The sequence below is a fragment of the Haliotis rubra genome, unplaced genomic scaffold, assembly GCF_003918875.1.
Source record: "Haliotis rubra isolate DU_JTF1 unplaced genomic scaffold, ASM391887v1 Scf31, whole genome shotgun sequence".
NCBI classification, from domain to species: Eukaryota; Metazoa; Mollusca; class Gastropoda; order Lepetellida; family Haliotidae; genus Haliotis; species Haliotis rubra.
The window spans coordinates 727,624-742,789 of NW_025766980.1; the positions used below are offsets into that span (position 1 = coordinate 727,624).

At 38.5% G+C, this 15,166-nt stretch overlaps 1 protein-coding gene across 1 annotated transcript in view; it reads left to right on the plus strand.

Annotated features, from left to right (window-relative positions):
- Positions 1-15,166, plus strand: part of LOC124283073 (glutamate receptor-like) — a 110,383-nt gene that overhangs the window by 68,820 nt on the left and 26,397 nt on the right. Inside the window, exon 8 of the mRNA XM_046719093.1 lies at positions 6,951-7,058. Within this exon, the coding sequence (XP_046575049.1) occupies positions 6,951-7,058 (108 nt within the window). The remainder of the gene's footprint in view (positions 1-6,950; positions 7,059-15,166) is intronic.

Here is a 15,166-nt window from a genome sequence, read left to right on the forward strand (position 1 = left end):
TTTGAAGCTTTTTTGTTCAATAGTGAATTTAATTTGCCGCCCTCCATACATCAAATCATGTTGTACTTGTTAATGTAGGTTGGACATCATATTTTAAAAAAACACATCCATTCATATTTTATGACGTTGTGAGCCTTGTTTGTAAATGAAATGTGACTCCTTATACCCTGCAACCATCATTTATTCCTTCATCTTTAAGCCAAACTTAATAGTATTGATCCAACAGTGGGCAAAATATAAATCAGATAACCATGTCACTTCAATCTGCATTGAATAAATAATAGTTCATCTCACAGGGCCACACGAAAAACTAAAATCACTCATCTCATTGCTTGTAACGAAATGAGATTGGAAGAAACAGCAGGGAGTAAAAAAGGGTAATCGTAAACATTGGAACTCAAGCCAGGCGGTCGACTATTCAATGTCATCAATTAAACTTATTGGAACCAATTCACCGGGTATCAATCGCACGCAATGTCCAAAACTGTTAAAGTCATGTTTTTATCATTTGCGTGATCCACGAGGAGCACTGGAGTTAAACCTAATGCGCTGGGAGTCTCCTTTATTTGAATTACCGAAGAGTCCTTTGGCTAGCTTGATAGGAAGTTTCTTCCATGGGGCATAATTACAACTATCTCAGTTTAAGGATCCGCCATCTTTGTTCACTGGCGACATGGTCAGATGGGATATGCCTTGAATCTCAGACAGCAAAGTGACAGTTGTATTTATGTTACACGACAACAACCTCCGACATTTTACGCACGATATAAGAATATTGATAAGCTATGAATCTTTCCGATGTCCCTCTGGGCCAAAGTCACTCTTTCTGGGTTGGTTATTTGTCTGCTTAATCCCACGTTGCTGGCATGATATCTGTGAGGGCACATCAGCCATCCACCATGCTCTCGTTGTTCTGACCAAGATGGACGTCATGCATAAATATATGGGATTATGTGTCACGCATGTCATAAGTTGTGAGAGAACTAGTGACTTGATGAACATGGAATGGGGGGAATCATATCGCCTACCGTTGCAATATTCCAGTTTTAAGTAGTGGCGTCTGGATAAGGCATGGGCAACAGCCGACGCCATCAGGACAGAGGACAGGCAATCAGCCAAGTCATGAACTTGGACGTCCTTTTATTAAATTGTGGACTTGTTCCTTAGATGTGGAATACTTGGGATGTCAGAGGAGTGACATCTTTTGCTTCAGGAGTGACAGTGTGCATGTAATTATTGTTTTAAATCTATTGAAGCATGAAACAACTTACATGTTTTGCAAAGAGTGCGAACTGTAGATCTTGAACATAGACATACAGCCTTGTCTGTTATAGGGAAACAATTCAGACTAGTGTATGTATGTATGTATACTATACTATGTATGTATGTTTGTATGCATACTATGCATGTATGTGTGTGTGCGCGCGTGTGTGTGTGTGCGCGCGTGTGTGTGTACATTGATGGGTGGTTGAATAACTGCTGTTTGTGTTATCAGTGCCCCCAGCACCTATTACATTCGTTTGCGAAGGGCTGTACAATGCATCCTGTAGTAAATGAGAGAGACAGTTCGTAGTGAATGAGTAAGTCGTGTTGAACAGTGTGTCAGTATTACTACTCCATTGCCAACGGAGTGTGTGAGGAAAGCCCGAAGGGATGTATACCTTTAACAGTTTAGTAAAACCCATGGCCATGCTCGGACAAACCCAGAAACACAATACGTTTCGTGTTCAAGGGAGTAACTTTCCCAGTGTCATTGGGCCAGACGTACCTGTAACCAGTTTGTAAGATTCCCCTTATGCATCTTGCGCTGGTGTTGTCACGTATGCCAAAAGGAGGTGCCGAGTCTTGACGTTAGTGTCTTACCTACATGTGTTTGTAAGAACCTTGTCCCACGTCAACACATACAACATACCCACGTCTACCAAAACACATACCCACGCCCACGTCCACGCCCAAACCCAGACATTACCCACTTCCACATCGGTTCACTCCCAAAAGACTCAAAGAGTACAATAATTAGCTGAGCCATGCTGTCCACCCCTATTTAATTAATGAGCTGGCCTAAGAAGAGCAGAGTATGTCCCATCCCAGAAAGGTGCACCCCAAGTACTTCTAGAGGTGAGGAAAAAAGTCATAAGAAAAAAGTCATTGATTTGGGGAGGAAAATAAGTCATAAGCTAAAGAAAATCAGTATTGATAATGTATTTATTCAACAAGTCATTACAATATTATCATCAATTTCTCTGAACCACAATTGAACCTAACTTATAAAATTAAAGTGTTTATTCAAGTATAATACATTTATTAATAACTGGAGAATCGGACGTTTTTATAACAGTTGTTGTTGAATTAGTTTTGCAAATAACTGGAGAACAGGATGTTTTATTACTTATTATTTTTTCCATGACTTTTTTCCAATGACTCTTTTTCGCTCACCCTTCTAGATGGCTACTTGTATGCCAAGAACAAGGTGAAAGGAGAAAATGATGATGTTCAAGTGACTTTCTAATAAGTGTTATCTGTGCACTGACAAACATGTGATGTAAACTACTATGGTGCTTGGTCTCATAGTGAGTGAGTGAGTTAATATTTAGCGTCACATCGGCAATATTTCAGCCATATCGTGACCAGAACAAGTTAATTTATATCAATATTAAAATCAATAAATTTAGAACATAAAAAGCTGTCATCGAAGGACAGTAAAAATACTACAGCATCAAAGATATAAATTTAAAACTAGTACGCTATCATGAAATTAAATCAGTATAGACAGTAAAAAATATAAACGGGCTATAGATCACCAACAACTGAAGGTAGATCACCATACTAGGGTCCATGGGGATTTACAATACTTTCGCTACCTGCATGGACCCTACCAGGATTTACATCGTCCCTTCAGTTGCTGGCGATTATGCTGAGCCATTATTAAAAATAACGAACATACTACGATTAAAAGTTTGGTAAAGCTAAATTGACTTTGATGTTTTGGGACTTACTTAGTCTCAATTGTTTGATAGGTACATGTATATATACATTTTGTGGGGGATAATATTCACAAGTAAATGTGATCAGGCAAATATATGTTGATACATATATGTTCATGCAATATGTCTTAATTTAAAAAAAAGGTACAGCTTAATTAAGCCTTATGCAACCAACCATAAAATGTGTTGTTTTAAGCGGTCTGTCTTTTGGGAGGTCTGTCTAATGGAAAGATACCTCCACATCATCGCCTACTCCAATGCACTTGCAATGAACCTTTACCATACCTACCCCAAGAACCATACCGACATCCACGCAAATAGGTTACATTAAACAAACTTCAGTTTCATCCTTGGGACTGACATTCAAACATTATTTATCAGCACGTTTTTGTCAGCACATACATCACACCCCGTGAAGAATGTTATCAGTTAATTATGAAGGTACATATTAGTTGTGGAATGCAGTTTTTTGTTTATTTCTTGACCACAAGATCCAAAATGGTTGCACTGATATCGACACATATCATAGGATGGAACCGATATTTCAAAGAAGAAACCCTATCCTGTGGGATTCTGCATTGGGTGTTTATTGCTTTTCCCGATAAGCTGCCTATTTCTGACAATGATCACTGTCGGATAAGTGACTGTTGTGCTTTATCGCCATTCAGCCAGTAAAGACACATCGGGGACAGTTAGTTTTGAGATGCACAGCTTGAAAGCTGGTCTGTCCACTGCGGTTAAGGTTAACGCTGAGTTCAATCCTTATCGCACGGTGGTAATACCAAACGATTGTCCAATGTCAAATATTGCACACGGGAGACTTGACAACATTCAGTTTACTACGTTACCTAGATGGCTGCCCGAACATAATTGTGAACAAGTTCTAGACCGTTATTCGCAAATTCATTTCGCCATGAGGCTAGGGGTGCTTCCAAGACGTAATTTATGATTTCATCCTTGAGAACCTCGTTACCATGTACGACATTTCTCATGACGGGCTTTAGAAATCTTTGACAAGAATTCGATTGAAGCAACCTAGTTGACAGTCTCTGTACTGAATCACTGTTTATTTGTCTACAAGCTGGCATGGCAACGATTTACTTCCAGAAGCAAATGTAATCACCCTTCTCTATGTTAGAGCGGACGCTGCCAATATGCACGTTATGGTGTCGTTTCATCCTTTGCTGTGTCTTATCGTTAGAGATGAAAGAATGTAGTGATGAGAACGAATGATGAACATTCGTCTTTTTCAAGAATATTGGCTCAATATACTGGATTGCGTTCAGCCTTTCTATGTAATAAATGTGCACACTTCTGCTGGATTCTGAAAGATGTTTTAGAGAAACAAAATCGATTTAAGGTCATCGTTTATATGCTTCGCATTTTCAGCAAAGTGTGTTGTTCCAGCATAATCGACTTTATTTATATCCAAACACAAGATTCCGTTTAAGTCAGGCAGATTTCAGTGCTACGTACAATGCATGCTCAAATTCGGAACTCCACGGCCCCGGATTAGACTAGATCCCAATGGGCCGGTGTGTTGCAGACATAAGGAGCTAGTAAACTGGACGGGACTGTCAGGCTGTGTGATTTCTTAGTTCGTGTAATTGTGCAGCGATGGTGAGAATCTTTGTTCCAATTTCATTAGTCTGCCCCAGGAGTGCCTTAGGTTTGACTCCAGTTTCAGTGGTTTGCCACACGTTTCAGTGGTTTGCCTCTTTTTAGGTGGTTTGCCTCAAGTTTATCTTAGGTTTCACTGGATTGCTTCAAGTGTATCTTAGGTTTCACTGGTTTGTCTCAAGTTTTATGTTGTTTGCCTCAACTTAAACTCAGGTTTCAGTGGTTTGCCTCATGTTTAGGTGAGTTGCCTCAAGTCTACCTAAAGTTTCAGTGGTTTGCCTTAAGTTTAGTTGTTTGCTTCACGCTTAAGTCGTTTGCCTCATGTTTAGGTCATTTGCCTCGAGTTTCAGTTGTTTGCCTCAAGTTTGTCTCAAGTCTCAGTTGTACCAGCCCAAAGGCACCGAAAACATATCATTCTTGTATTTTCGGGCAAAGTCCAAGGATTTCTACAATTATCATTTTCAATGACATCTACTACATTTTCTCGGCGGTAACGTAGATGGAACCTAATATGTTGACAGTGCGTAATAAAAACACTCCTTTCAGCTTTTCATAACCATATATGCCAGCAGTTTCTAATGTGACCAGTCCTTTCCGCCGTTTTCGTTAGACGGCTTAAAAAGTGCTTTTGTATAACCTACAAACCTTATTTTAGCTTTTCGACATTACATGGACCACATCCACAGTGCAAGTTACACAGGGACTGCTACACCTCTTGTGTTTAAATGGAGTACATGAAGCTCAGACTAAAACAATATATATTTGCCAGGCATCAGCGCATCACTCTAAATCCTGCGCTTCTGTCATTGTCTGCCGACACAAATATTTTCAAATTGTCCGTGTGATATCAAGCATATTCTGTTATACATCAAGTAACCGCTTGACACCGGACATTGTACTAAACGCCAGAGTCGAAAGTGGGCCAAATTCTGTTTGTTCATTTCTGGGAAGAAAGATATAAAGTCTTCCAAAATGGATGGGGGACATTGTTGACTTCAAATTTCACAATATCCCAACGGTGTGGACCTATGCCATTACGTCAACCACTGAATTGTCTGTGTCAGACTATGTTATTTACATGCCTATTGTTGAGTGAGTGTTAAACAGCTGGGAAAATACAACAATCACTTCGTCCAACATATAGAACAGACGTACAGAAAGCATTGATCAAGTTGCCCAGACAAAAGGAATGGATCGATAAGTTCAAAAGGACAAACCACTGTTGATGAGATAGACATGACGTCAAACAACGTGAAAATGACGATCAATTAGCGCCATAGTGACAGTATTGTTGGGTGTCGCTATAAAAGTTACTAGTAAAGGTTTGGGGACAGTTACGCGTATATTTCAGATTTGTAATATAAATTCTGTATTTGACATGTAATATATTCCTCAATGCGATGCGGTCGTCGGCAAAAACAGGACCACACGTAGATTTGGATTAGTCACAATGCAGGGTTAAATACCATAAATGTGAAATGTTGAATCTACATTACCCTACTATGTCTATATTTCTGCAAGCCAGGACCAAGGCCAAACGTTAAGGTAAAGTTACAGGCAGTTACAGGCAGTGTTTTCTCTAAGGGACTGACACAGTCGTGTGGACACTTAGAGACGCGGTACAAACTTTCAACAAAAGGACGCGTAAGGTTTAGCAGAAGAAAACGAACAATTCAATACTTTTCAAGACAAAAATAACGATCAAACAATTTCACAAGTTACCCTTAATGAAACCGGAATGAGTTGCACATGGCGTCATTTCCTCAGTATAGACCAGACAACTATGACAACTATCATTAAAGCCAATGCATTTATGGTTATAACCACAGATACCATATACATTTATACGAAAGGGGAAAAAACCAATTTCCATAATCATGAAAGAAAGGAAAGGTCACCGTAAAAGCCTGACTTTGGCTACCTAGCTGTCATTACATGAGAATTATGAGTTCGTGTTTTATGTATGTCAAGCACCGGCAAATGATTACAACTGCCATTACCTTCTCAATATCCCAGACCTGTCATTATTTGCACCTGTTTTCGATAAATGTTCAAATTATTGAGTCTAAAGATATCGGCTAACGATATCGGACAAAGGGGATTAAGATAATGTTGTATCTTAGGATATCATCCTTAGGCATGTTTATTTTGAAAAAAAAATAATACGTGATATATGTTCTCATATCATACATGGCTAAGCTGCCAAGTCTCTCCATGGCCGCATTGACATTAGAATTATGCTTGTTTTTTGGTAACATTTTTTATACAACGTAGCTGTTGCAAAGAAATGACCTCCTCCATGTAAAGGATCTCCATTTGATCAACGTTTGTCCTTTTTAACTGCAGGTGAAGTTTAGTGGTCTAACAGGAAATGTTGCATTTGATCGGATGGGACTCCGAACGGATTACAGGATGGGTGTCTTTACTGTCAGCCTTAACAATGGACCCCAAAAGGTAAGAAGAGTCTCTGACCAATATTGTGTTTTCAACAATGCCAATACATGTATGCAATACAAAGGATTGACAAGTATGTCACATTCCTTCCAGAACAGTCGTTGTATTTACGCAGTGTGAAATCCATATAATTTTAGTGTGGTATCGTCGTAATGGGGAATATTCCATTATCTTGCGACCTGCACATTAACGAGTTGGTGGCACTGCTAAATAACTTTAAGTGGCATTTACAAGCAGGTATTATGAAGAGGAACATTTTATATACTGACAACTTCTTTATTGTCCCCATATATTAAATATTTTTTTAAATATAGAAGTTATCAATCCATAAATGCATTCCTCTTCCCTGCTAAATACGTTGAGAATTTGAATGGACTTGAAAGACACCAATTCCAACGACACCAAGAAGCCGATCCGATGCACTCGACATAAGTGGAGTCATGGATTATGGAGTCATGGAGTATGGAGTCATGGAGTATGGAGTCATTATAATGCGGGTCCCTACCAGGTTCAGTTGGTGAGTGAGTCTCCTGTTTGACACCGCTTTGAACAGTATGTCTGTAACACTATGGCGTGTCATCTTGCTTTGGAAGAGCAGCTGACCTGCTGCAGTGAGTGAGTCTCCTGTTTGACTCCGCTTTGAACAGTATGTCTGTAACACTATGGCGTGTCATCTTGCTTTGGAAGACCAGCTGACCTGCTGCAGACATATGACGCTTTCAACTCCGTAGAAACTGCTATGCAACAAACCTAGGGATATGTGTTTCAAACCCATGAGTTTATCGCACGCCGAAGTGAGGAAACATTGTACAGCAAACTCCTGCGCTATTAACCCCTCGTAACGAGATTCTGTCAAATTAAAACGTATTTTTCGCTTCGTATGGCGTATTGTGAAATCGGAGTAAGATGAATCGTTATCTGCAACATGTTCAATGAGGAGAATGTATATTTGTGGGCTTACCATTTTACCGTAGTCCCTTGGCTCGCGGCAGATTAAAAGCCTGAGCAGGAAACATTGACAGTTTGATCTTTGAAATGTAGAATATATATTTTTATCCCATACCATTAATCTCTGTTGTGACCGTGACTGCTATAGATTAACGACCACTGTCCAAACCGATCATTCAAAACCCCAATAAACCTTTTACATGACCTTTTACTGAAGACATAGATGAATTCAAATGTTGCATGTTTATTGTGTGATGCTTCACCTTTTTGTGATTCAGGAGACCGTCCTGGCTCCGATTGTCGTATAAGTGGAACCTTTTGTAATGGAATGATCCATTCTTCCCAAATGTGTCCTTAAAAATACGACCATTAAAACGGCATTGACCTGTTTTGCTTTTTTTTAAATTTAACTTTAGCATGTATGTAAGCATATTGTAATAATGTATTCATAAATTAATATATGTTTAGCATGTGAGCGCCATGTAATTATTGTACTGTCAATTCAAATGTAGCGTGTGGTCGATAAACCTCTATATAGCAAGACAGTCGACAGGTATATGTACATTGTATGCAGGTTAACTGCCAAAAGTAACTGTGCTCCATATACATTTTAAAAAGATAACTTTATTCTACAATTACACAAGTTATCGTTTAGTGCATATACAAGAAGACTTCAATTTTGAATTTGATTGCACATGAGGTTTAATGCACGGTTACAAGTGTGGATTTTTAAGTGTTTGCTAGTTGGACACAAGAATGCTTTAGCCGTCAGGTGCTAATATAAACACGTTAATAATACTTACGTAACGTCACGGCTAAAATGCAATCAACATCTACGCTATGTTACAAACAGGAATAGCGTAGGGTAAAGTTGCCAGACTGGTTCAGGTTCATGGAACAAGATGCCTTCTATTTGGAGATGTCACTTACAGCAGGGCAACACTTGTGACTCGCCTGTCGTCACAGTTAACAACACAACTGTATCCTGTTGGTGCATCTACAGGATCGAAACAAAACTGACACATTGTGGAGCCTCTAGAGAATCCATACAAAACTGCCACATTTTGGAGCCTCTAGAGAATCCATACAAAACTGCCACATGTTGGAACCTCTAAAGATTCCATACAAAAAAGCCACATTTTGGAGGCCTCTAGAGAATCCATACAAAACTGCCCCATGTTGGAACCTATAAAGATTCCATACAAAAAGCCACATTTTGGAGCCTTCAAAGAATGGATACAAAACTGCCACATTTTGGTGCCTCTATAGAATCGACACAAAACCGCCACATTTTGGAACCTCTAAGGAATCGATACAAAACTGCCACATTAACTTCTTACGGTGAGGCCAGTTAATGGCATCACTCAACGAAACGCCGTTGCCTCGCCCGTATCAAAGGTAGTCACACCTGACATCAACATTGTTAACTGAGTTGATGCAAAACCCTTTCTTTCGACGTGTAGTTCGATCACCTGCTGCAGAAAGTGTAGTGTCAATGAAATTGTGATACAGCATAACGAAAATAAACATGCTGTCAACCTTTATAGTTCAGAAAGCACAGCATTTACATGTCTATATATGAAACACATCCATTTGGTTACCGATAGTATATGTTAGGAAGAATTCAGAATATTTAAAACGAACAGAAGATTGGTAGTATGTAATTTCAGAAACGTCGATTACGAATATCTGATACATCCGCCTACGTAGTATGTTCATGTTTAAGATTTGGATTTCGAGAAAAGCATTGAATTTCATATTAACTGATTTATACCAGGGCGCCAATTTGGCGTAAAAGTGAAATCTGCTCTTCTCACAGAGCGAGGGGCAAGGAATACAACCAGATTTAGAGACATTTAGACATTCGATTCTATTATGTCCAACTCAACAAGTGACGCAGTGCCTTACTAATGGAACAAGCCTTGGGCAAACCCTGTTCTTCAGTGACAGAAAAATATATAACGGAAATATGCTTCATTGTCTCTGAGACAATATTCAAATTGGTATCGCTGCAATTGGTTACAAAGCAATGTTCCATTTCTCAAAGGGATTATGTTCACGATACGAACAAACAAAACACTGATAGTCACAGCATAACTTTTACACTCGTATGTGTTTTCTTTGTATGTTTGTATGTAGCGACATTGTAGATGATACTGACGACATATGCAATAATGCTAGATATCAGATTATTAACCTTTGTTACAGTTTGATGTTGCATCACAATAGATACGTTCAAGATAAAATTCGGAAAACCAAGCTGGCAGTGCAGAACCCAGAACAACGGGCATGACTTGAATAGCCACATAAACAAATGCAACGTTAACCACGTTAAGAAAACTGTTAAAGGTATATGCTACACTGAGTTACTGCATTCAAGTCACAATCTTTGATTACGGAATGAATTCGTCAAAGATACTGTACTTGTACACTTATCCGGTTGAAATAAATTTTGTGTAAACATTCATGACAATACACCTTAGAAAATGCCTGCAGAGTGGTTATCGCTGGTTTAATGGCTATCGGATGATATCTTAATTTCGTGTCTGTTCGAGTCACTGGTTATAAAGAAACAATACAAATACAATGGGGAACATTCCTGGAGTTGCGCCCCCTTGCCCGCTTGGAGCGCTGCGGTAGTGACGGTCCAACAATAGCTGTCACTCTGATACTGGCATATAGGCCTGCCTATCGGCCAAGCCTAAACTTAAATCGACATTAAACCTACTTTTTTCATCTGTGGTTCTTATATTACGAATTACAGAAGCTGGAAGTTGCCCCGACTGAAGACTGTTGTCAAACCATTTACTCCCCATAATCTTTTTTATGTACAAATTTGCTTACCCCCCTAGTACATGTGTACAAAATTGATGACCTCCACCTTTCCAGAACAAAATAGGTGATCCCCCTTCAATTCATCATCACCTCACACCCCCCCAAATGTATTATTAACGGTCCCTTAGGCCATTATTCAATCCCCAAAATGTACAGTAAATTGGCATAATGACCCCACCCTAATCTGTACCATTTTTAAAGGCTGTCTGTTCTCAACACAAATAACCAGTATCTAAATGACAGATCACATTTTGAAAACACAATAATATAATTTGAAATTGTGTTTCAGGTGTTGTCAAATAATGTAACTAAGCATGGGTTATATACTGAAATATTATAAACACATTGAACCATTACTGGAGAATCTGAACTATCTGATGCCAGAAGCAAGGGGGTATCGGGTTCATTGTCTTTAAAGGTGGGAGCCTTTTAAATTTGAATACAAATATTTCACATTTGTTATTCCAGCATGTGTGAAGGGTTTGCAAACTACATCAAGGCTCATCACAATTGTAATGGACTCACAGTGTCAGTGAACATAGTGTGTATTTGAAATACTGAAACAAGGAATAATTTAGCTTTTGAATGGTAGTCTAAATGATACAATTGAGATTCTTCAATACTTATGATTATTCTCATGTGTCAATTATCATCAGACAAAAACCATCATAGTCTGGGTTGTCATTTCAGTTTTTATTGTTCAATATATTATATTCTGCATGTATGGACATTCATAAATATAGACATACATACAGTAAAAAATGATGATCTCCTTTGAAGAACCTTGATTAACACTTACATCAGATGGATGTTGATGTTTTCCACACTGACAATCATTCTGTCAATATTGCTGTAAAGATAATTTAGGTAACATGCATATGCACCAAAAATGGAAGTACAACAGTGAAGTCTGAATATTTTGACAGCCATGTGTAAATGAAAATTGCTGCAGCACCAAGCATAATAGTTAGTCCAGGAAGCACTGACATGTTTGTCTCTGTCTTGATATACAGTTACTTTCATATTTGGCCTGTGCCCAGTCTGGAGAGAAAATGTTTTGCCCAATATTCTTGCCTTCAAAATCATCATGGGTGATTGCTTCCTCCCCAGCGACCTCACTGATGTTACATTTAACATCACAAGTATCCACCAGCATTAAGTGGGTGAGCTGATACAGTCCAGGGAAAGAATTGGTCATACAGCATCTGTTTTTCTCTGTTGTCCCTGGAAAACATCAGTGGAGTATAGTATTACTATCCAAACTGATACAGGGTAATATTATCTCATCACTGCCAGTTATGAGAAAATGTATCATTATCAGATTTAAGTTGCTATTGTGGAGAAAGACATGTCACATAATGAACATATTCATTTGGATAGGTGAAAGGTGGAAAACATTATTCTTAACAAATGTTTCAACTATGGAGAAGCATAATTTAAATATGCTGACATTTTTTCCTTCTCTGAGTGGCATTTAGAAGTTGGTGTGATGAACAACAAGGAGAGTTCTATGGATATACAACTTCTTTTTAATATAATATGAGTGACATTGTGGTGTAGCTACTAACACCGTTATCAAGCAAATAACTCTCCTCGTTATTTTTTTTTCTTTAGGGAGATATGTCTGATACAAAGAAGTGTGTTCAACAAGTACACAAGACCTTATTCATACAAATTCATACCAAAAGTAAACAAACATTAACCTGTATCATGTGTATTCTGGAATCACCTGGGCCTCATCTTTGTGGACAACAGGCACCTGTAGGGAGATTTAATATGATGCATTAAAGGGAAAAAGTCAATTGTGTATTAGCATTCTTGGTAAACTTTAATTCCACAATGAACATGATGAAGGGAGCAACGGTGTTATTGTCGAACATAAACAACTTTGCAAACATGTATATAATGATGCTAAGTTGCTTTTAAAAGCAAGCTTCAAATGAAAGTTAACCCACAGGTTCACACGAAAATTTACTTGTGAAATGCCAATTACCTTAAAACATTGAAAATAATAAATTGGGGTCTGTTACAATTTACTTGCCTACTCTACCGACCTGTCATCAGGAGATATGAGCATATGTGAAAATATCACATGCATTAGAATTATAAGTAGATACGCAATATAACTCAAGAGTCAAACTGACAACTGTATTTAAGATGCATGCCCAGGAGCTGTATGAGAGAAGACAAGCAGCTAAAATCAACAGGCCATATCAAGTGATGAATGCTTTGCTAAAATATAATTCGAAAGGAAAGCAAAGCATTCATGACTTGATATGGCCTGTTGATTTTACCTGCCTATTTTTGTGATGAGCAAACACTATAGTTTAGTCTATAGTTTATAGTTAAAAATTAGGTTGGGGGATACGTAAGGAACTCTTAACCACCCTTTGTAAAGCGAAAAGATTGTGCACTGTAAGTTTTGATGATTACTACAGTGAGAGGCCCCTAATGTTTCGCGCAAAAGTTTTGTACAGCATGTGTCCCTCTTGAAGCAACACATTCTTTTTCCCTGAATCGATTCAAAACCCCTGCTCGTAATTTCGGTTGGCATGCACGTTAACTAAATTTGGCAAGGAGAATAACAATAACAACGTTTTCCTCAAACTGTAAAAGATACAAAATACTTGGTACTTACCGTAATTAGTTACAGTAACGAAATCGCTCTGTCAGAAGTGGAAATGGCACACAACACTGAGAGTGAGACCAGCGAGAGCTGATGGCTACCTCGTCATGCTTTTGTTTCATTCGTCGCTACTTCGAATGATAGTCAACCACCATTTCAGCAAGTTTTGAGCTCTCGGACACGTCGAACCTTTTTTGCAGCACCCCGAGGCACGGCAGCACGTCTCAGGCATCGTAATGTTGATGCGCATTTGAAATCGACCGTGCAACAAACTTTGAACGCCATCATCATAAGTACACTTAGGACCGTAGTGATTGGCGCCTTCTATTGGCGAAGCAGTAAAGGGAGATAACTGAGGAATGTTCCCATTATCGCAATACTTCAGTGCTTAGTCTTACGAAATTAGTTTGAAATCGAAACTAAAGTATATGTTTTACAAAATATCTTGAGGATATCACTATACAGACATAAGTATATCGTGACTTACGTGTCACTATATAATATCACAGCAGAGTATCACTTGAAGCTACTTGGTAGTATTGATACACAACACGGGCCGTTGGGCTGTTTCTGTGTTTATTAACACTGCAGACAGTATTTTTTAAAAAGTGAATAACGTTTGTTTCTTTTTTTCTCGTTTCATTTCAACTCAATTCTCCAAAGGGTTTTGAGATAGATACAGTGACATATGAAATGTGAAACAGGCGTAAGTCTTGTTTTTTTATTTCTGTTCTGAATCAAGAGCTACACGCTACAGGCCCTTGTTCGTCTCGGCATACAAGAGTAACAGTTTTCTATCCTGGCCGTTTCAGATTTATCTATCTTTAATTGCATGTATAAGGCTGTATTTACAAAAGGTTTAAGTGACATAAACGTCGATTTAAGTCTGACAAATATCATTCAAATTCGAAAACATGGGGTTTGGAGTGGAAAAACTGTATTGATATCGAATAGGAGTTAGGGGTTTCAAAGTGTTTAAATAGAACACAGATACATATCTTCAAACATTCATTTTAAAAAATATTTAAAAGCGATGTATTAATGCTGTCATATTACGCTGACACGGAAAATACACACGCACATTGTTATACCAGAGAATATTAACATCAAATGGTATAATGCAATGCTGTTACGTGTACCAAAATGTATGTAAATAGTAATAAACAAGTGTGTGATGGTCAGTAGAACTATTCATATTGTTTTACTGAAAGAAACGTGATGAGCGAGGAAATATATTTTTGCCCACAAGGAATACCAACACCTTATTACGAATTCTACTCGGCCATTCAATACAAAGTCAATGTCACTTGTGCACATTACCCTTCTAATTTACAATAGAACCACCTTCATATATTTGAGGGAGTGAGTGAGTTGTTTTACGCCGCACTCAGCAATATTCCAGGTATATGGCGGCGGTCAGTAAATAATCGAGTCTGGACCAGACCACCCAGTGATCAACAACATGTGCATCGATCTGCGCAATTGGGAACCGATGACAACCGATGTGTCAACCAAGTCAGCGAGCCTGACCACCCGACCCCGTTAGTCGCCTCTTACGACAAGCATGGGTTATTGAACATCAATATTCTAACCCGGACCTTCACGGGTACTTCATATATTTGAAAACCAGAACCAGCTTAATATATTTTTGAGAAAACAAGACTGACACGCAGAATGTATGAGTGAAAGAAAAGATTGC